Raw genomic sequence first — 25,531 nt, forward strand, 5'->3', positions numbered from 1 at the left:
GGTTTGAACTAACTGCTCAGAAGGACTTCCAGCAACTGAAAATACTGGTTTGTCCTTATCAGTCAAACCTGTGCTGAGTTTTTAAAGACAGACCTCATTAATTTACAATTTAGTATACTTCTTCCAGTGGTTTTCTGAGGAGGAGGAGGAGGTGTTTTCTAAAGTAAAGGAGTGAGAAATAAGCCACATCAGCAAACATTACTTTAGAAGCAGCTGGCTCCTCCAAGGGAGTTGGATCTCCGGTTTTCAGCCCATCCTAGAATTTGCTCATGTTCACCATTTCACGTGCCATGCCCCTGTCTTTTTCTCTTCTTTTCTCCTTCACATCCTCAAAAATGCTGTCCCCAACAAGTGTCATAAGATGTTGGGTTTCCATATGGAATGTCTCAAGTATTATGACCTCGTTTGGGAGTCTGATCAAAACTAAGGAATACCCACCCTGGCATTCATTTAAGTTGAAAGTAGGAAAAACAGATGTATCTCTCCAGGGCTTCAGGGCTGAGAAGCTCCACAAAGTTGTTCACATTCAGCTACACCAGGGTGACTCGATCACCCAGGGGGACTTCTCTTGAGAGAAGAGACAGGGAGGGGCAAGGCGTGTGAAATGGCAAACATGACAAATACTGATAATCTGGTCCATAAAAAATTGCTACCTTCCTGGTCATAAAAAATTACAACCTATGTGGACAGATAAAGTGTAATCCTTTACCCATAACACTGTTTTTTTTTTTTTCTCCTTAGACTGAAATATTTGTTTGTATCACAACTTCTTTCTTCTTCTTTTTTTTTTTCCCTCCCTAGATAGTTTCCAAGTTTACATCCTTCAAGAATAAACTGCCTGGCTTTCTGCCAAATTATATGCAGAAGTTTAGTGAATCTTGAAACCGAAGTGGCATACGAAAGCATGTAAAACACATGATGTATGTGGAAAAGAAAGAGAAATGCTCTCTGAGTGCATGCGTGGGGGTGAGCACTCAGGTATATGCATTCCACTATGTATGTCCTGTTCTTCAGCCAAAGTATCACGAAGACACCCGAGGGCAAGGAGTGAACATGTTTCTATTCCCAGTGGCTTTAATAATTGGGAGTCAAATACGGTACTTTTCTTGCTCTTACGTAATTGCGTTAAAGAGCAGTGTTAGCAGGAGAAAAGCAGTGAATACTGAGTGGAGCACAATAGAAGGAGATGGAAAATAGATACAAGAAGCTAGGTCTCCAGGGGCAGTATTTTCTATTTGCTGGGCTACAGACTCACAGCTGATAATGCAAGTTGTAATTAATATAAAAGCATGAGACAAGATGGGGAGAGCTTGTAGTAGCGGGGCCACAGGAGATCACTCTGCTGCTCTCCTCTGTTTCTCATTTACACACAGCTTTCCCTAGAAAACACAATTCTGCCAGTGTTTTCTCCCTTGAAATTAAAAAAAAAAAAAAATGATTTAGCACCATCATTGAATTCTGCTAAATCTGGGAAAGAGCACAGAGAGGACAGGAGTCTCCGGGCATAGGAAGCAAAACATATGTACGCCTTTTTTGTTGAAGTTGCAGATATGGTGGAAATTGTAACATTTTACACCATTATGGCATTTCTGTGGGGACCTGCCCATAAGAAAATACTTAATCAGTCCTGGTGAATTGGTAGGATTGCCCTGTTTAAATGATTCCACAAAGCTCATGATTCTCACATTGCAAAAAGAATGGAACAAAATGTATGAGCGTTTCTAAATAAATACAAAACTGAATGAGGAAGTAAAATGTATTAGGATTCGGGGGGGGGGGGGGGGGGAAAGCCATACTACACACACATTCTTTCTAAAATAATCTGGAACTCATCTTAGACCCCAAACGAGAAGATGAATCAATGGATGTGGTATAGGGGAGAAAGCATTAGATTCGAATTAAGTCACTAGGGTGCCACCTCTAACCGATCATGTGGCCTTAAGCAAGTGATGCACTTCATTTCCCTGGGACTTGTTTCCTTTATCTCTTTAAAATTAAGAAGTTAGGCAAGATAATCCCTAAGGTCACTCCTACTTCTTATTTCTATTATTAAAAAATACTTACAATAAGCATTTGATTTTCTAGAACCTATACAACTAAAACACGATCTATAACACCAAGCCAAAAACTATACGTGAACTTGGACAATACGGTAAAGTAATTCAGAATATGCGCTTGTAGGTGGAAAGCAAGAGCAAACATATATAAAGACATTTTAACCAGCAAACGAAGCATGCAAAACTAATTTGGCTCAATATGTTTAAACAACAAAGGCAAGATATGCTTGCATCGGTATAGACAATTAGTATCTTACATATTTCCTATGACTTTATGATATTGTAGCTCCTAATTAACATTTTGCAAAAATTACTATTTTTTAAAATCAGATGAAGACTCCTGTCATCAGGTATGCAAGCCTACAGAAGTTAAAATGTTAATTGTATGGTTTGAAAAAATGTTGGAATTTCAACTTCATTATTCTAAAGTTGACACAAGAACTCAGGAGAAGCACGCATGCTTTCAGAACATGGACTCACTCTTTAAAAATGTAAATAGAGCTGGGGTCTTTCCCTCAGCTCCTTGCTTCCACCCTCCACTGAGCTTTGGGAATTAATAGGTGACTAACTCTCAAAGTAGTAGCAAGTGCTCTTAGCAAATTCCAAAAACAAATTCCAAAATTAAAAAAAAAAAAAAAAATGGATTCCTCCATCAAATGGATCAGCTTTTAGAAAAGAGAGAAATTTCTTATTTTGTTGATATGCCATCATATTATAACATGTCTCCTATAATTTTGAATTGCGTTGGAATATTCCATAAAGCATTCAGTCTGAAAAAAATACAAAATCAATTTTTAAAATATCCAAATTTTAATCTGATCGTGAATGTCAGTGGTTGTCAAGGGCACCTTTGTTTGATTTCATCTCATCACAGTTACACTGAAAACATACTTCAGCTGCTCAACCAAAGGGATTTAAATAACATAATTATTTTTGATGGAAATTGACATAGGAACTATCAACCTTCAGAAGCTATACAACAATAACAACAGAAAACCCATGACCCCAGCCATGGTGAGTTGGTGGACAGAACTTGGAGGGAGAACTTTTCCGGAATGGGTCCCTAGAGGCCTCGGGTAACACACAGGAAGGTCTAATCCTATACTAGAACTTAAGAAACTATCTGACAAAATAAATCATTTGTATTATTAATATTATTATCAAATCCCATTATTTCCCCTTTGATATCCTATAGGCCAATCACTTAAACCTATCCCTTTCCTCACCGCCTAATCCCTGCTAGATTTCCAGGTACTAATAGCATTTATGTCTGGACACTTGCCCGCATTCTGTCAGGGACAAGGTTCTGGGGAGACTCCCCTCTAACTTAGCCCATTTAAAAGAACTGTATACACAGAAAAAAATAACTTGACAGATCCAGAGATGCAAAAGAAAAAAAACAGCATATCTTCAGTTAAGTTACAGCTTTCAACATAGAAATTAAAATGTTTTTCTTTTATGTATCATATTATCAGAGCCAGTCAATTTTAAGGCACCTGTCACTAACTGTTAACAGCTACAGTTGTATTTTCTTCCCTATACTTAATTCACCTAAACAAATAATAATAAATAAGTAAAATGTAGTTCCTCATGAACATTAATTAGGAATAATAATATGCACTTCAGGCAAATGGACCTTGGCCCAGAGAATGTATTTCAAACAGACATGTTTCATTTATCTAATGCTGATCTAAAGATACGTAATATCTTTCAACGTAAACTTAAAGAAAGATTTTATTAGCTTGCACTGGATCTAAAGACTTGATCTAAAATTATGTAAAGTAGAAAATGTGGAGATCACCTATTATTTAGAAACACTACAGACCAGGAAAAGCATGAATTTTCCATAACAGTTTTCAAGTTGAAAGTTTTGTCTTTTTTTAAAAGAATTGGTTTCTTGATATGTTTATTTTAAACATAATAAATTTGGATGCCTGGGAAACTTAACATGAATTGCAGCTGAAATATAGAGTTCCATTTCCTTTCACTATCTTATTTCCTTCTTCCCATTATTCCAAAGAATACTGTAACAGTTGTTCCCTACCTATAATAATTACTCTTACGTTTAATAAGAAAATAAGATAAACTATACTAGAATATAAAAACGCAAGCATTCATTACGAATTTATTAAAAACAACAAAACAGGAGCCAATGTTGCAAATTTTATCTTCTGTTTAATTCCAAATTTCCTTTTATCATTATGCCCATCATGTACGCCTCGATAATAAATGAACGAATTCAGTATCTTTAACGGATGTAATGTACAAAAGGTTAAGACATTATGGTTGTCTTTTTATCAACATTACATCAGATTATTCACATAAAATTACAGAATGTGAGATCAGCATGACAACAGCCTGATACACTGTGGAATCGTATATAAAACCCATTCCTAAAAGTCTGCCAAAAATACTTGCTTTCAAGGTATTTGTAGCAAGTACTTTCATTCAGTTTTATTTTCAAATTTTTTAATAAGAAAATAGAAGTCTAGGTTGGCACCTAATATTTTGTTCCTGACGCTTGTCCCTCTGCTTTCTACTACACAGAATTACACACTTATTCTTTCTTTTCTCTCTTTCACTCTCTCTCTCCTTGCCCGATCCTTCCTTAAACACACACACACACACACACACATACACACACACACACACACACACACACAATGCAGCTTGATACCGCTTAATAAGTATAGAGGTGTATGTGTTTTGGGGTGTCAAACAGCTGTCACAAACTGTCACCTCCACAAGAGAAACCTTGGCACACAACAAATTAAACTACACTTCTTTTTTAGCTGTCATTATTCATAGCCAATAAGTTGAAATGCTCTCGGCATTTCATGTGCAAATAAAACCATGAGGAAGCGCAGTAGATCAGAATAGTGGGCCAACAGATAAAACAGAGAAAACAACACGCTGTCTCAGTCCTTCTGAAGTGGCTCATCATCACCCCTGCACCAGCATGCACCAAATGAGATCCAGCCTGGGGCAATGTATTAAATATGCATATCAAAGCAAATGAAAAAATAAACCTGGAGATTCAAATTGGACACATTTACATGCTGAAAATGTCCCCCTCATACCACTTTTCAGGTAGTAGTTCTACGGTATTTTCCCTTTTCTTGCTGGTGGGGGGTTAAGGGAGAGCGCGCTGGCAGGAGAGGCAGAAACTAAGAGAATACACTTTGTAGGCAGATGCCTGCTAATGAATACAATCAATATACCTATGGCACAGAAATATCAAAAAATGGTGAAAACTCTCCAAGGTTTTCTCTCATGCCCCGCATAAAATTCCAGTCGGTAGCAAACCTCGCCATTTCCCACTCGGTGTGCTGGTGGAACAAATTATTGCTTCCTTGCAAAACAAATAGCAGGGGGCTAAAGTAAAAATGTTATAGTTCAGATCTCTAGGAAATAGAAGGCTTTAAATTATGATGCCCAATGAGGTGGCAAGCCCTCGTGGGTTCAAAATAAATCAGTTGTCATCTTTATTTGATTGGGGGCCTGAAAGAGGAGCAACAAATGTTACAGTTGACTCTTTTATCCAAAGATGATGATTGTTAAATTATTAAAGCCCTATCCTCTTAGGTACCACCGACTACTTGAGTGTAATTTAAATATTACAATAGTTTCATAAACTGGCACTGTCGATCAGCCAATCCTCTAAACAGCCTAGTTTATCTTATCTCTTCTGTGTAAACATCAGCATGTTCTAGTTCCATACATCGAAAACAGTTGCCAAGAAGCTAGAGAATCAAGTAGTCGAGACCCCCAGAAATGTCACGAGAGAAACGTTTTGGGCTGCAGATAACTGTGAACCTCTCATTCTACAAATCAGGTAACTACATCCTTCTCATTCCCCCAATACTGCAGCATGCATATGAATTGAGAAAGAGGAAGCTATGAAAATAAACAAATGACGACAACAAACAAATATTTCTAAGGTGGTGTCTGGCCTTATAGACAACAGCCACACGTCACAATGCCACATATCAGCAAGTAAACTTTCCGTAGCTGCTTGCTGCACCCTTTTGATTTTTGTTAATATACTCAAATACAAAAGAGCCCCCCAAAGTTCCCCCATTGTGATGGGAAAAGCCAAGAGTAAAGACAGGCACAGGAACTTTCAATGCCATAGCATTTATTCTGTCTCAGAACTAGACAACCAGGACTGAGGTTTTCTTTTTCTTTCTTTCTTTCTTTCTTTCTTTCTTTCTTTCTTTCTTTCTTTCTTTCTTTCTTTCTTTCTTTCTTTCTTTCTTTCTTTCTTTCCTTCTTTCTTTCTTTCTTTCTTTTTCTTTCTTAACTTTTGTTCTTAGGCTAGATTTCCATACAGTACAAAGGCTAATAATTAAAATGTATGCCTGTATATTTTCAAAACTTTTTGGGGGGAGGTAGGGGAAAGGTAAAGAATCTCACAGAAGGTTTACTCTCCAGGCCTCTCAACCCATTCCTCTTAATAACCAAGAATGGGGTGGGGGTAGGGGGGGGTGGACAGTTGTGCTAATGGTACAAACTGCCTTCAAGCCTCAAAGCTGTTTAACTCCACAACATGCTAAATTAGTATTTCAGTCAGCCAGTTATTAGACTATAGCCTATATCACTTAGGTTGTAAGCTCAATTGAATATAATCTATAGACACCCTGTCCCCCACCCCAGGCTTGAGTTCCTATAAATAAACTGCTGTTCACACCCACTCTTTAACCTCGCCACTCTTGCCTTTCCTACCAGCTGCAATCTTTCTTCTCTTTGCTTCTTTTTCAAATTTTCAGTCTCACTACATATGCTTTTTTTTTCCTTTTTTTTTTTTTTAAAGCATCAGGCTCCCTAGATCAGTTCCAAAATAGGATTAAAAACAGAGAATAGAAAGAAATCTCCCCTCCTAGACTGACATACACAGTCACTCCTTACTATACTCTGTCTTCATTCACCAACTGTTTAAGTGTTAAAATTCAACCACTAACCTATGGTTACTCAATCGCAATTCGCTTCAGCTTTCTGTAATACATTGTTAATAACTGTTTCATCAAAGTTACTGTCTTTTATTATAAAGATGCTTCAGGCACTTGGCAATAAGTCCATATACTGACAATAAGTTTCTATAGAGCAAAAGCTCAGAGAATTGTAATGTGTTCACTCCTTCTTTCCTTTCTAATGCAATGCAAGATTGTCAATAATTCTCAGGATTGTCATCTCTGTGAGGGACTGGGAAGTTGGCCCTCCCTCCCCAATTGTCTCTTGTCCTTCAGTGCTCTCTCCCCCACCCTGTCCATCTAGCTGACTTGCCTCTGGGTCCCTGCCGCACTGATTACACAGAGTTGGGAAGCAGAAAAGGCAGCAGTCACCATATCAAACAGACAATTTGCTAACACTCAAGTCACCAAATCCAGGAAACTTTACACATTAAGAGCACAAATCACTCTATCAACTCCCTGGTTTCTTTGGTTCTCCACATAAATAAGGAAGGGGGGCAGGAAAGGGCAAAGGAAGATGAAAGGTGTGGCAGAGGTGGTGAGAAAGGGAGAAAAGACCCCCAAAGAGACCAAATCCCCTAACAAGAAAACCAAGTTTGAGCTTAGCTAAATGTTACAACAACTTTTTAAAAAATGCTGTACCCAGTAGTCTCAAAAGAATGCCAAAGGGCTCTCAGACTTACATGGTCAGCGAGATTTGTAGAGGAGCCTGAAAGTTCTTCGTGATCTGACTTGGAGCTGCCGTCCCTTTCATCAATGACAAGGTCGATGGGCATTTTCCCCTTCAAACAGCTAATGTACCGATGGCAGAAGTTATCACACAGTTCGTGGACCTAAGGGGAGGGTCATGGTGGAAGGTTCAGCTCATGTTGTTGTTGTTGTTATTGTTTTGTTTCATTTTTAAAGGGAAAAAAAATCAGGATGCAGGGTTACATTTGGAAAGAGCAACAGTGCAACCTCTTCCAAACTAACTCTAATTAATGGGTGTAATACTTGAAGGCGAGGAAACAATAGAGCAATTGTTGCAACAGATATTATTCTCCAGAGACTTCCCTGAGCAACAAGTTACAATAAAGGGAGTAGAAACAAGACTGGAAATAACTGGGTTCAGACTGGGAGTCCGGAGGTGGGGTTGGGGGGGGGGATCCAATCTGATGATAACATCAAAATGTTAGAACGCTGGAACTGGGAACAGCATTGGCATCTGCGATTCAACAAGCTAAGAGTTTCATATGTTTCCAGGGGAAAGTGACTGAGCTGGAGAGCAATGTGAAGACAGCCCAGCGAGGATGATTTCCCCCTGCGTGTACCTAATGCGCGCTCTGGTCTGAGGGTGAGCTAAGCTAATAGAGACGCAAGCAGGCTGAATGTCCAGTAACACAAATGGTTTGCTGCATTTCAAAATAATCCTGAATGCCTAGGGAAAAAGACAGGGCGGGGAGGGGGGGGGGTGGGTGGCACACAGCAGAGCTGTCCTAATTCACCCATCCTCTGAGCCCTTGGGTTGAGGAGCAGTTTGAAGGAAGGACATAGTAACAAGTTGCTCAAAACCTCCAGGTGCTCAGAGCCTCAGCCTGGAGATTGGCAGAAGACATCCCGACTCAACGGAGAGAGGGAAGTGGCTAAATCAAAGTAGGGAGTGTCATTCCCTGCTTACCTTTTCTAACTCCAAGAGATGAAACCTTAGTACTTGTATTGCTTGGATCATCTGAAAGAAAAGTTTGGAGTGTGGAGTTAGGGCTCTGTGACTCAAAGCCCTGAGTGGGGGGTGGTGGGGGAATTGAGCTGGGGAGAAGAAACAGGCAAGTGGCCAGGCAAAACCCACACATCAAGAAATCATCAGAAAAACCAAGTGATTACTGATCATCTCTGCCTCATTGGCCACGGGGTAGGAATCTGACTCAACCTGAGCCGAGGCGTCTAATATCTTTGCCCCCTGTGTTCACTGAGCTATTTGGAAGGACTGCTTTCCTAGGGCCAGGCCTTCCTTCCCCGCCTGAGTCTTTAACCGTCCCCTCTTTCGACCTCAGGCCAAATTAAAAAAAAAAAAAAAAAAAGCTTCGGAGAGAGAAAGCTTTTTACAGCACACCCAGCAAAACCCGTCCTTACTAAAGAAGGAAATACTCAAGATGAATGGTGAGGCAGGGCCTTTGAAAGCGGATTTAAGTACTTTTAATATTGAAATTGTGCAAATTAGCAAAAGAATCGCACCTAAAAGTGGCCTGCGCGGGCCTGCCCCAGGACCCCCCCCCCCCCCCCCCCCCCCCGCAACACACACACCTCCCAACTCCCCGCCCGCCCTCCGCTGGGCCAGCGGTTACTTCCTTCGGGTTAGCTGCTGGGGGCTCGGCTGCCTACCCCGGCAAAGAGAGGAAATAACTCACTTCTCGAAGCCTCACTCCCGGGCCGAGACCCGGGACTCATCCACTGCTCACACTCGGGGCGCTGTGTCCCCGCCTGCTGCTCGCTGGCCTCTGCTCTCCCCTACAACCACCCCTCACCCCTTACCTCCCCTCTTCCTTTCAGGGGCTCAAAACTGTTCCCTTCCCCCCCCCCACCCCCCACCCCCGTCGCTTTGGAGCCTCAAAACAGGGTTCTGCTCCAACTCCCCGGAGCTCCAGGGGCAAGTGGGTGCTTCCAGGCAAGGAAAGGGGCCCAGGCTGGGGAAAGGGAAGAAACAGTGAGCCTTACCAAATTGTCCAGCTCTGGGTTTGAGGAAAAAAGTGGCTTTTCCGCACGAACCTGGAAGAAGCAGGGAAAGTCAACATGAATTACCAGCCCAACTTGAAAGAAGGAAATCCCTGTCACGGACTAAAGTGCATGAGTGGGGAAGGTGGAGAGTCAGCGGCCGCGAAGAGGAGAGAGGCTTTGGTAAAACACAGGGCACAAACTAGTGCCTTAAAATAGTGCGGTTGCTTGAAAAAGTACTGGGCCTCCTGCTCCTAGCCCCATTAAGGGGTACCCGGAAATGCTGAGCTGCAGCTGGAAATTCAGGGCCCTGCTCCAGGCCCGAGTACCCTCTTATTCAGCCCTCTAAGGGACAGTGGCTCTCAGCCTTCCTCACCTTACTGCCCGCGCTGACCGCCCCACCAGGCGCCCGGCTTCCTCCCCTCCCAGGCACTCTCGGGTTCCTCACCACCCCTATCCCCAATTCTTGTTCTAGTAGCTGCAGGCGGGGAAAAGGCCAAGCCCCAGATTAGGAGCAGGTCAACTTTAATTCGAGGGTCGAGCCCCTGTATTCCTGGCTGGGGGGAAAAACAAACACCCATATTTATCTCCGCTTCCAGTTCGCCTCCAGGCTCAGGGATGGGGAGGAGGCGTAGCGCTCGGACTGGGCCAGAGGAACAGATCGGGTGTCCCTGCCTTTTCCTCCTCTTTCATGTAAAGCTCTGAGGAAAGGGGAGGGGGTGGTGAGGGTCTGCAGGAGGGTGAGTGGGTCAAGAAGGCTGGACCTGCTTGGCGAAGACCGCGATGTCCTCGTTGAAGGAGTCGGAGGAGCAGACGTCTCCGCCGGCCACTCCGGGTTCCCGGGGAGTGCAGGTCGCCAGCTCGCACTTCTCAAAGACCAGAGCTAACAGAGGAAACAACGGGTGCCTAACGGGCAGCGCCACGCAGAGACACACACACGGAGACGGGGTGCAGAGGGGAAGGAGCGAGAACTGTAATCAACAAGTTTGGAGGGTTCGGATTCCTTCTTTCATAAAACAAGCACGCATCACACTTTACAAGCCTTCCTCAGTCAGCCGAGCCTGGGCCAGAAACAGAAAGGAAAAAACGGCCTGGCCCTTTCCCTCAGCTCAGGAGTCCCTCAGGTCTGGTGGGAGAAGCCCCTGGCCACTGCAGCCCGCCGAGTAAGAAGAGCCTCAGTGGGAAATAATGAAACATCCGAGCAGCTCAGGCAGTCTGGAGCCCGGAGCTGATCCAGACCCAATCCCCATACTACAGAGGCCGCAGAACCAACCCCATACCCAGCCCTGACCTCTCAAGAATGGAATACTACGGGGTTTTTTTTTTTTTAATTGCTTTAGCTCTGCACATTAATGGTCATTTCGAAGGAGGCCGAAGGCTTCACCCACATAGACGCCCGAAGTGGCATTTCCTAAATCTAAATCGGAGAGGGTCCTTTTCTAACCTCTCTACCCCCTTGCCTTATAAACTTGTTTGCTCTACTTCTAGTAAAGCCCGGGCGTGGGGGCCAAAATAATAGGAATGTTAAACGCCGAGGAGCTTCCTTCCAAAGACCACATTTCTCCAGCAGGCAAAAACAAATAAATCGAGTGTTAAAACTTGGAAGTGTGCGTGCGCGTCTGCCCTTTGTGTTCCTTCGGGCGGTTTAGCTCCACTTCGGGATGCTTGCGGCCTCTGGCTTCAGGCTCCGTGGCCGTTGACCAGCCGTCCCCTCCCCTCGGCAAACCGCCGCCTTCCCCACCTACTCTCAACTGGGAGAGCCCGAGCGGTACACTTTTGGACCGGGCACCGCCATCCCTGTCCGAAATCTCTCAGGATATAAAACGCGGAATTTCCAGCCATCTCCCTCACTCCTCCTAAGAGCAGCTCTGTGCAAGCAGCAGTCCCTTCCACCCCGCTGCACTTCAAGGTCTACCCCCTTTATTTACAGAGAATTAAGAAGTGGGTGATTAGGACTTCCTGGCCGACAGAAGCAGCCCTGATCCCAGCTCAAGCTGCATTTAGTGACTCCCAGACTCTCGGTAGGAAACAGAAGAGGGGGGAAAAAAACAACAAAGTTGCTCCTCATCGGCAGGAAACTTTCTCCTTCGTCAAGGCCTCTGTTAGGGGGCCTGGAAGGACCAGCTCTGCGTCCTTTGGCCAGGAATCCCGTCCTTGGGGAGAAGGCCCTGGCAAGATTCTCAGGACTCAGTCACTCTGGGTTGTGGGGTCCGGAGTGACTGGGCTATGGGGGTGGAACAGGCTTTATCTTTCGGGGATTTACACCAGGCGAAGAAGAGCAGGCCCCCTTCTCTCCTTTCTGAAGGCAAGCGGTTCCCCCCCCCCGCCCCCCACCCCACCCCCCCCCCCCGCAGAAACAACTCCCCACTTAGCCGACCATCCCCTCAACCCCCAAAGAGACGAACACACACTCGCACTCACAAACAGTATGCTGGGTCGGGAGGGGGGGGCGGTTGGTTTACCCATAGATCGCGTCCTTGTCCCGCTTCAAGGCGTCGTTGACAGCGGATCCCATGCTGGCCGGCATGACATTGGGGTGCGGGGCGTGCGCGCCGTAGTGCTGCGTGGCGTGGAGCGGCGGCCCGTGGTTCAGGTGGTGAACCGGAGGGATCGGCCGCGGCGCGTGAGGGTCTCCGTACATGGAAGCAGGCACCCCTACTCCGTCCATCCCGCCGTAATGGGGCAGCTCATCGTACTGTCGGAACCCGGCAAAGGGGAGGGGGGCGCAGGAGGTGAGGGAGAGCCAAGGGGGAATAGAAAAAGAAGATGGGAGAAGAGAGCCGGGAGAGGAGTGGGGAAGGAATAGAGGAAGGGTGGAGGGAGAAAGGCGAAGGGCAGCGGGGGCAGGCAGGAGAGAAAGAAAGAGAGAGAGAGAGGAATAAAAACAAAGTCAGAAAGGAGAAAAGTACCGAGCACGAGTTGAACACACAGAAACCAAACCAGCCGAAACAACGAGTTGAAAGTTGCGGGGGGAAATGTTTTTAAATTTTAAAATGAAAAAGTATGAACCAAGAGCAGCGTTTAGAGCAGGGAGAGGGGGCAGTGAGGCCAGGGACCGAGGGGGCGTCGGGAGGTCCCGCTCGGGCCAGAGGCAGCAGAACCATAGCGAGCCAACCGAGGGAGAAGTGGAGTTAGTGTGAGAAGGAAGCCCCGGATCCCACCCCTAACCCCCCTTCGCCTCCTCCCGAGGATCCAATAAATCAAAAGGCGAAATGAAACAAAATAAAGAGAAGAAAAACGCTAATAATCAGGAGGAGAACGCCGAGGACGAGGGAAGACTGGGGCCAGTGCCTCCCCGGGGGCAGGGAGCGGAGGGGAGGGGGGGGGGAATAACGTGAAAGTTACCAGAAACATTATTTAGCAGCGGATTCCCTGCGTCCTTGTCAATTTCAGAGACAAAACAAGCAGCCCAGGCTAGTCTAGGCGGCGGCGCAGCGGCTGCGGCAGCGCGGCCCCAGCGGCGGCCCCGGCGGCGGCGGCGGCTCCTACGCAGCCCGTGCCCGCCCCGAGCCGCGGGAGCAGCGGCGGCAGCGGCGCAGCAGCGGCAGCGGCGGCAGCAGGAGAACCGGGGGAATCGCGCTGCTGGGGTAAAAGCTGGAGCGAGGCGAAAGCGTGTAACAATTGCACACGCACACACACCACTCACACGCACTCGCCGCCCGCCCGCTCGCACAGCGCTGGAACACGCGCGCCCAGACACGCACACACGCACGCACACACACTCGCACACACGCAGAGGCACGGGGGGGAAAAGCCGATGAATAATTTTGCTGCTATTTTTTTAAATACTGGCCGCCATCATCAAGCAGCGAGCAGCAGCAGCAGCGTTGAAGGGAGAGGAGGCATCGGGACAGGCCCCTCTTAAGAGAGGATTTATATCTAGGTAAGTGTTGGAGATTTAAACCTACCCTTTGCGCCATCAGTCTGCGCTCCAATAAACTCCTGGATGTGTCGTATATTTAATATCCCAGTCCGGATAAGAAAGTGATCTAGGCTGAAGATTCCTTTTTTTTTTTTTTTTTTCCAAACCAAAAAGACTTCTCCCAATTCTCCAATATGTTATTTTTAGGGGGGGAAAAAAAAGCCCAGGCAAGACAACGAAGAGGTTTTTTTTTTTTTTCTGTGATATTTCTTCTTTTTCTCTTTTTTCCTCTTCTTCCTCCTCCTCCTGATCTTCCTCCTCCTCCTCCTCCACCTCCTCCTCCTCCCCCCTCCCCTCCTCCTCCTCTTCGGTCCTCCTTTCCCCCTCTTTCTCTTCTCTTCCCCTCAGTTGAAAAAAAAAAAAAAAAAGAAAGAAAAGAAAAAGAAGAAAAAGAAGAAAAAAAAATTGTCAAGCCCCCGAACTGAAGGTTACGAGCGGCCCGTCAGCAGCCCACATGTAACCGAACTGTCGTGTTTCATGGCTTTTTGCCACTCCAGCTGTCAATCAAAGCCCGGAATGTCAAGGTAGTGAATGAATGATGGTTGATGATGATGAAGAGGAGGAATCTTTCAGACCCGTTTTTTTTCTTCCAGTAAAACTCCGCGAGGGGTTTCTGCTTCTTGAATTTTTCCTCCCCCCTCCCCCCCTCTTTTAGCTTGGCCCCCGCGGTATCTATGATATGATCCTCTCTCTTTAAAGTATCGTTCAAAGAAAGCAGAGGGGAAAAATCAAGAAAAAAATTGAATAGTTTGCAAAAATTGGACTTCCTCCCCCCCTTTCCTGGTAGGTATTTTGTCTCTCCCTCTCTCTCTTTCTCGCTCGCTCGCTCTCACTCGCGCTCGCTCTCTCGCGCTCGCTCTCTCGCGCTCTCTTTCTCTCTCTGGGAGATGAGTGAGTGTCAGTAGGTGTTGGCAGGTTGGCTGCTGCCTGGCTTATAGAAGAGCCTCAGTTTGGCGGCGCGGGTCGGCGGCGGGAGAACGAAATGACGGAACCCGGAAGTCGTGGTGGCCATAGCCCGTCGTACGGCGGAGACACATCCCGGGAGTGGGGAGCGGGAGCGAGGAGGAGCGCGCCGCGCCGAGCCTCTGATATGCAGCGAGTGCGATCGGACGGCCCCGGCTGGGGGGGCGGGGGAGGCGGGGGGAGGGGGGGAGGGGAGGCAGGAGCCTCGCGGACCCGAGCAAATCAGCGAGCCTGGTTCTCCGCGGGGACGGCCGGGGGGGGGGCGGGGGGGGGGGCGAGCCGGAGGAAGAGGACTGTGTGTGTGTGTGTGTGTGTGTGTGTGTGCGAGAGAGAGAGAGAGAGAGAGAGAGAGAGAGAGAGAGCGAGAGGGCGCGCGCATGCGGGCGGGCGCGCGCGAGCGAGGAAAGAGGGAGAGAATGAAGAGGACAGGGAGAGCGCAGAGAGGAAAACTGCAGAAAACCACAGGGAAAGTACGGTACAGCCTCAGATCTTGTAAATTTTTTTTTTTTCAAACTTACTTCTAGTTCATTTTCCCATCACACCAGGCTCAAGCCTAACGGGGTCGTGTTGGGGACGATTGGAATGGCGATCTTGCTTTTGTTCCTTTTAATTCCGCGGGCCCCTATGCCTCTGCCAGCCGATTACTGCGCCCCTGAGGACTTTCTGCTAACATCCAGGGGCAGCTGGCTGTGCAAATCGTACCACTGCCGGCTTAGAGGTTTTTTTGTTTGTTTTCGTTTTTGTTATTTTTAAGTGGTACTTTCTTCCCTGTGCACATCCAGCGCCCTTGTCAACATTTATTTTTTTTCAGGACAAGAAGAGATCAGCTTAACTCCGCACTGTCTCCAAGCGGTGCGGACAAGGGCCACCCTGGAGAGTCTCTGGGGGCCGCGATGGAATTGGGAGGGAGGAAGTGGGGAGGAGTCGTTTGGGTGTTTGATGTTGTCTGATGTCGCCAGGAGGGAGTGTGTGTGTGTGTGTGTGTGTGTGTGTGTGCGCGCGCGCGCGCCACTAGTGTGCGCTTCCGAAGTGGATCTCACTTAGAGCTGGGAAGCACCGGATAGAGAGGGAGGGAGAAAGATGCCATTCAAGGAGAATTGGCCGGTACTCCCTCCCAGCTTTGTTGTGGTCGCCCAGGGCGCAGAGGCCGGAGAGCGGTATCGCCAGCTAAAGGTTGTGTTAATTATACCGTACAATTTCTCGGGATCGGGAAGACCGGCCGACTACGAGCGAACTTTTCCAAAAAGGGAAAGGACGAGAGTTAGGGGCAGGGGGGAGGAAGGTAACTATCCTACACTGTTTTGTGTAAAAAGTTAGTTCTGGCGGGTGTCTCACCCAATCCCCGGCAGGAGCTGCACCCAGCCTCACCTCGACGCCGCCGGTTTCACGGTGGCGGTGCGTCAATCACTCCGAGCCTCGAGCTGGGGGCGGAGTTATGGTCACCCTGCGCGCTCTGCGCAGCTGCCCCCTCCGCCCCCCCCTGCTCCCGCCAGCCATGCAGTCCTGCCCTGGTTGCTCCGAGCGCACCCTTTACTCAGCAACTCGCTCTTGTCCGGTTCATGGTCCCTGGCTCAGGGAATCGAAAACAGACTGTTCCTCAACAGCCGACTCCCTCTGCAACTTTGAATTCATTCTGGATAGTAGAAAGTAGCATATTTTCCGCGCGCAATTTTGACCCGACTTCCCGGGGGATGGGAAGCACAGAGAAAAATAAAGCAGTGTGTGTGTGTGTGTGTGTGTGTGTGTGTGTGAGAGAGAGAGAGAGAGAGAGAGAGAGAGAGGCGCGCGGATGGGGTGGGGGGGGGGGCTTTACATCTTCTCTGCTTCACTGTAAGCTTTCAGGCAACACTCAACTGAGCTTAGATCGCAGCCTGCAGAGACTCCAAGCTAAGTCGGAGAAATTTGGCCCCGTTTTAATAGGGCTGGGGAATGAGCTCCGGAGGTCAATAAAGCCCTCCAAAAATGATGAATGATTGAGCACCTGTGATGATGATAGTGATTACCAGAGCAATTAAACAGTTTGATTAAATGAGCCATCATAACAATGATGTCTGCGGGAAATCGGCCCTCACATATAAAAATAGTGCGGTGGGGCTGTCAGAGGCGAGGGTAGCGCGACGCCAGGGAGCGGGGCTGTGGACCTCGGGTTATTTGCCGGGGTGACCACAGCAGGGGCCGGCCCGGCGCTCGGAGCTTCGGAGAAGAGTCTAGACCAGATTTTCAGCCACTTTTACGCCGGGCTTCAAGCCTGTATGATCCAACGGGTATGAAATCTGCAGGTTGTGGGGAGGGTCCGTCCCCCTCCACCTTTTCATTTTTTTTTTTTCCCTAGAAGAACTCCAAGATTAAAAGCATCCTCCTTATTTGTTGCTGAGTTGCTCGTCGACATGTAAGAAAAGGTGAGTAGAAAAGGAAAGAAGACAAAAAGAAAAAAAAAAAAGTTGTCTTGCAGAATTTTGTTTCAAGCGGCAGTTATGAGAATTCAGTTTAGCCGGGGCGGGAAGGCTGAGAGAAAAATAACAATCTAGTCTCCGCCTGCGGAGGGTTTGCTACTAGAGATCTTGAAATTGCTGTTTCCGAGTTCCCCGTGCAGCGCCGCTGAGAAGTTCGTAGTGATTTTTAGTTATTCTTCCAGTTGTTCCGTATTTTCAGTATTGTGTACGTATTGTCGCCAATAGGGTTATTGTTGTTTTAAACAGCCTGTGTAGTAAGCGTCACTTCTCTTTTTAAAAAGGAACTCAATTTCCTTGATAAACGCTCCTTTTATAAAGATCAACTTGGAAACAAATCTCTGCATTGCCGAGTTTAAACACTGAAGGTTTCTACCTTATGCTGCCTTTACCACCACTTTTTTTTTTTTCATAATGATGCCGTGAAGTGAGTTAGCATCCCCCACAGCCTTTATTTTGAAAAACTTCACGAGTGTTAAGAAATATATAAATTTCATACTTGGCAATGCATTCGGGTAAAAAACAGTTCAGAGCGATTGATGATTTCTGTATTTTCAAACAGTTGGTAGGCTAATAATGGGTTGATTATTCCGTGATAATCTTGGGTTCTACAAAAGAAAGAAGGCTGAAACTCGATTTTTCTTGTGTTTTAATCCTTTGGGCAAGGCAGAAGTCATTTTAACCCGAACTCCTTTCTTCCTTACTTTCTAATATTCTGTAACTTCTTTTGCATTGTATTGCATACATTAATGCAAACTACAGGGATAATCTGGTTGATGTAGGAGGGAGATAGAAATAGGACATTTTAAGATAGAGTCAGAGGGAAAAAACAAAAACAAAAAACCACAATCATCTTTAACTCCGAAGACTTCAGTTTAGAAGTGCGAGTGTTAAAAATGAAGCCCGAATGGAGGAAAGTCTGCATGATTTTAAAATTCACTGATTGCCTAAGGAGAGAATCCCGAATTTCATGCGACTAAAGAGATTTCACTTACCTAGTTGCATTCATTTATGAAACTGTACGTGTAAAATAGCATCGCAGGGCAATAGATTACACACAAGATCAAGTTGGAGGTGATTCAGGGTGTCCGTTCTTGGTCATTCTGATGAATTCAGACTATTACTTTTAATCACCAACTTGCTGATGTTTTATTAACAGAGCTAAAAAACATTTAAGAACTTCCTGATATCCCCCTACCTCCTTCAGTGTTGCCGGTCCGATAGAAGCGATTCCAAAGCAGTGGGGTACACACACTTTCTGATTTCTAGCCTGATAATTATGCTGCTGATGCTCCAGTCTCACTCAGCCTCTGCACCCCCACCCAGGCGGAGAGGCTCATCTGTTCTTCCACATTTGGGGTGAAGGGAAAGTAGGTGGGGCAGGCCCTGGAGACAGGCGCGAGATGGGGGTCGCAGGAGGCGGCGCACACCTCCGTCAACAGTCAGCTCCCTTTGCCCAGGCTGGAAATGGTTTTAACAGGCGGTAAAATTTCATCTTGCGGTGTCAAATTGGGGTCATTTTGGGGTTAGAGTTCTCAGTGTCCGAGAGGAGCTGTCCAGCTGCGTGGGGACTCATTAACTGCAAAAGATCTGTTTCAGTAAAAACAATTCAAAGACAATCAGAAGGCTAAAGACCCTCTACAAATCGCATTTTACAAGTGCCCCAGAACAAATATGGATGCTGAAACCTATTTCTTCAGAATCCCAAATCTGCTACTTAGCTCTGGAGTGGGGGTGGGGCACTGTATTAAAAAAGAGGTGAAAGGGAGGGGACCTGATCTGGTGGGGGGGGGGGGGTGAATGGGAGGGGGGATGGGCCTCTCAAATTTAAGAGTCTAGTCTGTTTTTAATCACTTCTTTCTTATTGAAGCATCCCTAAGACTTCTGAGAACTCCTTCTTTTCTATTTTTCCTCTTCTTTTTTGACTCAACATGGAATGCTATTATAGGCAACATTTAAGATTTAAAAAGAATATTTGAATCCCAATACAGTTACTCAATTTAAAGGGCACTAGCTTTATGGAGAGTACTTAATTTGAAATGAGCATTTATGAACCTAGACTCTATTTTAGGTGAATTGGCCCACCTTCCTTAAGAAGTCTGTGCTCCTGTTTGATCTTTTTTTTTTTTTTTTTCTTCCAGAAAGTTATAGGTCCTCAGCACAGATAACTTCAAATTCCTCAGAACTGTGAGGTCCGAAGTGTTAATCTGTGTATTAAAATCACTGGGTTTAAATCCTTTTTGTCTTCCTACAATAGTTAGAATAATTGATGGCTTGCTAGAGGAGCAAATAAATCCAACCTTAATCTTATTTGTAACTTTAGTTAATGTTTTGAATTGGGAGTATTTTGGGTTAAGCAGGTGTGTGTGTGTGTGTGTGTGTGTGTGTGTGTGTGTAGGTTCTGTTTTTCTGTTTGCTGGTATGGAAAAAAGATATCATTCCTTTGATTTTAAAAATGTTTCACTTAGAAGGAAAGTTCAATTTTAAAGGAGAAGCTAGATGTGTGCGATGCTAGAATTTTTAGAATAAAACAAAATCGATACTTTGAAGTATTATTTGAAAGAAGTTTTCTTTCCTTCATTACTGACCTGAGCAAGTAAAGAGGATCATAGTATTTCATTCTTTGTCACTCTCTCTTTGGACTTCACCTCTGTCACTAGGTCTTCTCTCTCCATCTGTTTCACTGTTCTTTGAGGTCTGAACGCGACAGTGAATTTTTGTAGTCTAATTCTTTCTCCAAGCTTACCAAAGGCTTTATAAATTGTCATTCAGGATGTTTGATTGCAGCCCTGCAGAGGCAGCCTTGAGCCCAGCATCACTGGGACAAAGGCAGAGGGACTCTCTTCTGCTCCAGACCTGCTGGCTGACAGTTGGAATTTTTGATATATATTTTATTTGGCGGTTCCAATAATGTGTTTGCTTCTCCCTCCCCCATTCCCTTGCAGCCATTTATTACGTTAAAAATATCTCTTCTCTATAAACCTCAGCTCATCCTTGTGAACTGTTCTTGACCTTCCCAGCCATGTGCCAGCATCTCTGGAAGTTGGACTAGGAAGAATTACACTTCCTTCCTTACCTGCTAACTTTGCTCACTCTCTTCCTAGTTGGGATCAAGAGATAGAAGGGGACCTTTTTTGTTTGTTTTTTGGTCTTTTCCTCACTTCGGCTTTCTACCATGTATTCCCCCACCCCCATTAATAAGAAAGTACTCCACAATTTATTGTCTTAACTAAGATATGGTAGAATCATTGTGCTTTCTTTCCTTTTACTCTATCTTATGTCTTATTTCTCCCAATTTTAGCTGCTTCACCATCTCGCAGAAGTAAAGTATTTCAATAAATAGCCCTCTAGCGCTATCTGGCGGGGCTCCAAACACGACGTGCGCTCGCTCGCTCTCGCAGTCTCTGGCTCCTTCCCGCGCTCTCTTCCTTCCTCCCTTCTTCTTTCTCTTTCTCTAGTTTCTTTGGCTTACTATCTTGATCCTTTTCCTCTTCTTTCCTCCTGCTGCCCTTCTTCTAGCTCCAACCCCTACTCCCAGCGCAGATGGCTTGGAAAGATCCGGTCAGAGGCTGATACCCTCAGAACCAGGTGATGCTCCGGCAAAGGAGCTCTTACAGGGCTCCCACCTTCACCCAGTGTGGGTCACCCGCCACCTTTGTCTTTGATTAGCATGCGGGTGTTGCTGAAAATGTTGCTTGTGTCCCAGCGTCTCAGCTGGTAGTGGTTTGGAGGGGATTAAAACTGCATTTGTGAAGTTTGGAGGAAAGAAATCAGACACTGGAATCCTGACTAGTGGAGACCAGCTAAGTTTTAGGTCGGGAGGCCTAGGCTCAGTGTGAGTTTAAAGAAAGGGTCCCAGAACTTCTCAGGGAAGGGGTTGGGGAGCAAGCAGCAGCTCTCGCCTGGACTTCGGAAGAACACTGGGCACTCATTCTTCACCCCCATCCCCAACACTTTCTCCTGCCTTCGGGATGCCTATATCATATAATGCGCTGCTCAAGTTTGTATCCTGGGCCTGTCCAAGATTTCTTTTTCAAAATGAGCTAGCTTTTCCAGCCCCCACCCCATGACCACATCAAATTTAAAGAGCAGTGGGAAAGAAAAGTGGGATGGAGAGAGAGCTCACTGGCGAGCCCACCGGGCAGAGAAGAGAAAGCCAACACAGAAACTGCAGGAACTCACGCTTGAGGATGCAGTACTCACCAACGTCCTCCCGCCTTTCTCGAAGAGATTTGTCTTATTTCTTATTGTGGTTTTTGTTATTTTTTTTTAAACAGTAGCCTATAAACCCTCAGCGGGGTGTGGAAAGCAATCAGAGGGGATAGGGGAGAAAGGAGAGATCCAACTTCAGCTGGATGCTTTAGATACTCTCTTTAAAATTCTTATTCTCCACCCCCCACCCCCAGACACACACCACATTCTAAGCCTTAGAAAAATCTTCAGTTCTCCCTTTGAGCAAATCTCCCATGAAACTGAGGAAAGGATATGGGGCCTGGGGAAGATTTAGACTCACTCAACTTTCTTGCATTCTCTGAAATTTAGTTTTGACCTTGCAAAGTAAAAGTGAAAACCATATTCCACCCAGCGGCTACTTGAAATGAGGGGAGCTCAGCCTGCAGTGTATGTGATCACCAAAGACCCCTTCCTAATTCTGAAATTCTGCCCCCTCCCCATAATCTCAAAAAATGGAATAGAAAGTAGGGTGTGTGTGTGACACAATCATAGGTTTTGTTTCTCAAGATTTGCCTCCCCTCCAAGCCCCCCAACACCACAGGAAGAAACTGGTGTAATTAATTGAGGACTGTTATGAGGTCATCATTAGCTAAGGTGCAAATAATTGCAGCCCATTTTTACTTAAAATTGACCAGCCCCAGAGTGATAGATCGATTTGGAGTATAAAAATGATGTATCAAAACATCAATGTCGATTATTTGAAATATTGTAGTCGAATTTTTGTATTGCTTCATCGGTTAAGTGTCTGAAAGTGCAGTGTTCAAACATATATTTATGTTGTCAATACTGTCAGAACTGTCACTTTCACTATCCTGGATTTGTACTACATTTCGAATTTACTCATTTACATAAAATGCCCACCCTAGGATTCTCCCACCCCCATTCCATCTCTCTCTTTCCTCCCATCTCTGGAAAATCCGTGTCAGTTTCTTCAAAGGACTCAGTAATCTTTGCCTAAGCTAAAGTGTGCACTGCCTCTTTCACTCAATTTTCCACATCGGATTACATGTCTTTTTCACCATTTCTAACTTTCAAAGGGAGCCTTCCTCTTTCTTCCCAATTCTGCCTACTCCAGCCTTTTCTCCGAAATAGTATGTAGCATTTGGAAAGCTTCTGGTTTAAATATCCACATCTCAGCTCCAAATAAACCAGTTAGGTAGAAAAATGGAAAAACCGGACTTCAACGTACCTCCACAGCGCACTCGTGTAAACCAGGCTGTTGCCGGGCACACGTCCTCCCACGTGTCAGAGTCCATCATCAAATTACCTGGAAGACTGAAACCTTCCAGGGAAAATGAATTTGAAAACATAAATACGTTTTCTTTTACTTAGAAGCTGTGATAGGAGAAAAAGAAATAATACATATAAATGATCGGCACGCTTTACCTTTAAAAGCTTTTGAACTCAATCAAAAGACACAAGTTGGAAGCAGAATTGACAGTTTTAATTCTACCCATTTTCACCTGGCACGTCAGATCAGAGGCAATCATTTATTTTAGGGGGGGCGGGTGTATGGGAAAGCCTGATGGAAAGCTCGAATCCACTGAAGTCTCTATCCTAAAAATCACAGAGAAATTAAGACACTTACTGAAACGCAAACATTCCATTGCTCCACACTTAGTCTAAACTAATTGAAATTTATAAATTCACATTCTGCCTAATTTTATGCTTTTTTATTTTCTAGGATTCCCTCCAAGTCTGATAGGAAAGACAGGGCCACTTCTGGATGAGCTGTAAGGATGCGTTTTCATTTCCACAACATTGAAGCACTTTTTATAAACCTTGTATTGTACTTAAATAAATCTATCTGGACATTAAGAGAAGTGACTCATACAACGATAGCTTGGCTTTGTGCTGTCAATCCTAGCATTAAAAAAAAAAAAAAAAATCCAGAATCCTCCTGAGAAGCTTTTCCATAGCCACTCATTTCTCAAAACAAACAAACAAACAAACAAACAACTAAAAACAAGAAAAACTAGAAAAGCAAAAGAAAGTTTACTGTATGCATCTGGGTGTCTTCTTGCGCATTTATAAATGTCTCCCAGCCCCGCTTGCTGTGTTGCCTCCCTCCTGCCACACACTCTAAGGCAGAGGCATCGAGGGATCGCCCCCAGAGAGTTGTGTTTACTTAGGTTTTTTTAATCTCTCCACCATGTATGACAAGTGTTACTTCAAGAAATTCATCAGCCTTCTACAGATACTTCCAGGTTTTGCTGTAATGATCTGCAGAAGAGAACTGCCATCACTTTCTCACATCCCAAGGTGTTGCAGGAACTCAGAGAAAGGGGAGAGTGGCTGAAACGCTTAATTACAGTGGGGGAGGGAGGAGCACAAGGCGGGGACGGAGGGAGGAGGGAAAGGAGGAAGATCCTTTACCTAGCCTGTACCTGGAGAGAGCTCTGAATCCTCTCAGTGGAAATTTGGGAAAGGTATTGTTGCCTTTTTTTTTTTTTTTTAATGCCTTTGGGGAGAAGTGATACCCTTGTGTAACAATTAGCTCAGACAATAAAAATAATTGGAAAATCAGTTGGAATTTCTGAGTTTTTAATTACGTTTAATTTTGTGCTAAGCCGTAAAATTACGAATGCCCCTCAATTAAACACTCTCCTCTTGTAAAGCGTTTAACAACAATTATTCCTTAATCAGTCTGAATGTGAGTCACAAATGATGCTTTTCCACATCAAAGGGACGTCCTTCGACGTTACCTTTTAGTCATAAGTAAGAGGATTAATTCCTATAATTAGAGGGATAAATATGTGCATAAATACATCTCTCACTCTCCTTAAATACACACACACACACACACACACACACACACACACGCACACACACACACTTTCACTCTGTGTGAGACGTAGCCGGCTCTGGTAGGGTAAGGGTTTTTAATTGTCCTTCTTTGCCTGACATCCCTTTGCTGGCCGGCGAAAGCAACCCAGGAGACCTGGGAGCGAAGGGCAGACCTCCACAGAGGTACGCATACACAGGTCAGGCAGGAGGTGCAAAGCGAGGGGGTCCCAAGGCCCCTGCCAATTCCAACATGACCCTCCCAAGACAATAATCCACTCCGCACCCGTGCCCCTGCCCAACGCGGCAGGAGTTCTCTTCCTGTCGGTCCACTCGCCCAGAAGACCGGGGTCCCTGCCCTAAGCCGCACACCAGGTTGATTCTTCAGGCTACAAATAAAAATTGAGCATGACCTTTTAAAACTCCTGTGTGAATATCTCATTTACCTAATGACTTTATGTCACCTAGGAAGAAGGTCAATTTCCTCTTAACCTTTCCCCTGCTGCTGCAGTAAGCATTCTTCCCTAATCAATGGTGGCTGGAATAATCAATTCCCATTTTATGATCGCTGACAAACTCAATCTCTGGGCAGGGTGTGAGCACTGGGGCCGGGACAGAGGTCTCTCTGGGTACGCCCAGCTCCGCCCGGCGCCAAGGGAAGCCGCTCTCTCTTCCGTGGAGTTCAGAGACCTTGGCAAACCTCCCTCCCCCAACCGCCTTCGTGACTTCTGAGTTGTCACTAATCCGAACCTGATATTCACCAGAGCTCCTTCGGTCACCGACAACGCTCCCCGCTGCTGCTGGGCCTCCCACCTACCCCTCCTCAGCGTGTTTTCATTTCAAAGTCCGCTGGCTGGGATTGCCCTCGCCCAAACGGGGTGTGTGCGTGTTTCATTTATATTTAAAAAATTATTTTTGCCTTCATCAGCGTCGATCTCTCAGCCTTCACTCTTAGCCCCGTAACTTTGCATAAACAAAGCAACAACAGAAGCTCAGAGTGGGTGGATTCGTGTGGAAATGAAGTCAACTGGCAGAATGCTCTCTCTTTCTTACCTCCTTTCTTTTTTTTCCCCTTCCTTCTCTCATTTTTCCTCCTCTCCTCTTACCTCCTTCCTTCTCCACCTCCCCTTCCCCCCACAACACCCATTTATCCTAAAAGATTCGTTTATTAGATGCCGCTTTACCTCTATTCCGATTTCCCCAGTCTGGGGAAACTACCAGGAAATTTACGGTATCAAAGTTAATTTAAAAGAGAATTTAGGGTAAGTTCACAGTTACTTATCTTTAAAAGGCCTACGTAGGAGCCTAGTTCACCTCCCAATCTCTAATAAAGTAGAAGCTGACTTTGCCACACACAGGGCTTGTTTGAAAAGACGGATCTCATAGCACTGGTTCAGCATATGACTCACTGGAATCTTTTCCCCCTCATTCTGTCCCAACCAGATTTTCACTTACTACCAAGTC

At 45.6% G+C, this 25,531-nt stretch overlaps 1 protein-coding gene and 1 long non-coding RNA gene across 10 annotated transcripts in view; one reads left to right on the forward strand and one right to left on the reverse strand.

The window, feature by feature from the left end:
• Positions 1 to 13,896, reverse strand: part of MEIS2 (Meis homeobox 2) — a 209,469-nt gene extending 195,573 nt beyond the window's left edge. For 3 of the 8 annotated variants that reach the window (XM_086710314.1, XM_086710320.1, XM_086710318.1), the window contains exons 1-6: positions 13,061 to 13,268; positions 12,178 to 12,410; positions 10,480 to 10,621; positions 9,719 to 9,769; positions 8,685 to 8,735; positions 7,711 to 7,860 (exon numbers count right to left, since the gene is read on the reverse strand). In XM_086710314.1, the coding sequence (XP_086566440.1) occupies positions 7,711 to 7,860; positions 8,685 to 8,735; positions 9,719 to 9,769; positions 10,480 to 10,621; positions 12,178 to 12,410; positions 13,061 to 13,069 (636 nt within the window). In that variant the 5' untranslated portion in view covers positions 13,070 to 13,268. Of the gene's footprint in view, positions 1 to 7,710; positions 7,861 to 8,684; positions 8,736 to 9,718; positions 9,770 to 10,479; positions 10,622 to 12,177; positions 12,411 to 13,060; positions 13,269 to 13,623 lie in introns of those variants that run through there. The other 5 variants (XM_086710315.1, XM_086710313.1, XM_086710317.1 and 2 more) reach the window with 4 other exon arrangements.
• Positions 13,031 to 23,809, forward strand: LOC147580164 (uncharacterized). Of its 2 annotated transcripts, none has more exons than XR_015252568.1 (3): positions 13,031 to 13,598; positions 16,936 to 16,999; positions 22,968 to 23,809. It is a non-coding gene; the product is annotated as an uncharacterized LOC147580164 (long non-coding RNA). The 2 variants fall into 2 exon arrangements; XR_015252567.1 differs by having other exon boundaries at positions 13,032 to 13,598; positions 16,933 to 16,999.
• The last annotated feature ends 1,722 nt before the right edge of the window (positions 23,810 to 25,531 follow it).

The sequence above is a fragment of the Puma concolor genome, chromosome B3 (assembly GCF_028749965.1).
Source record: "Puma concolor isolate L17-30 chromosome B3, mPumCon1.1.hap2, whole genome shotgun sequence".
Taxonomy (NCBI): Eukaryota; Metazoa; Chordata; class Mammalia; order Carnivora; family Felidae; genus Puma; species Puma concolor.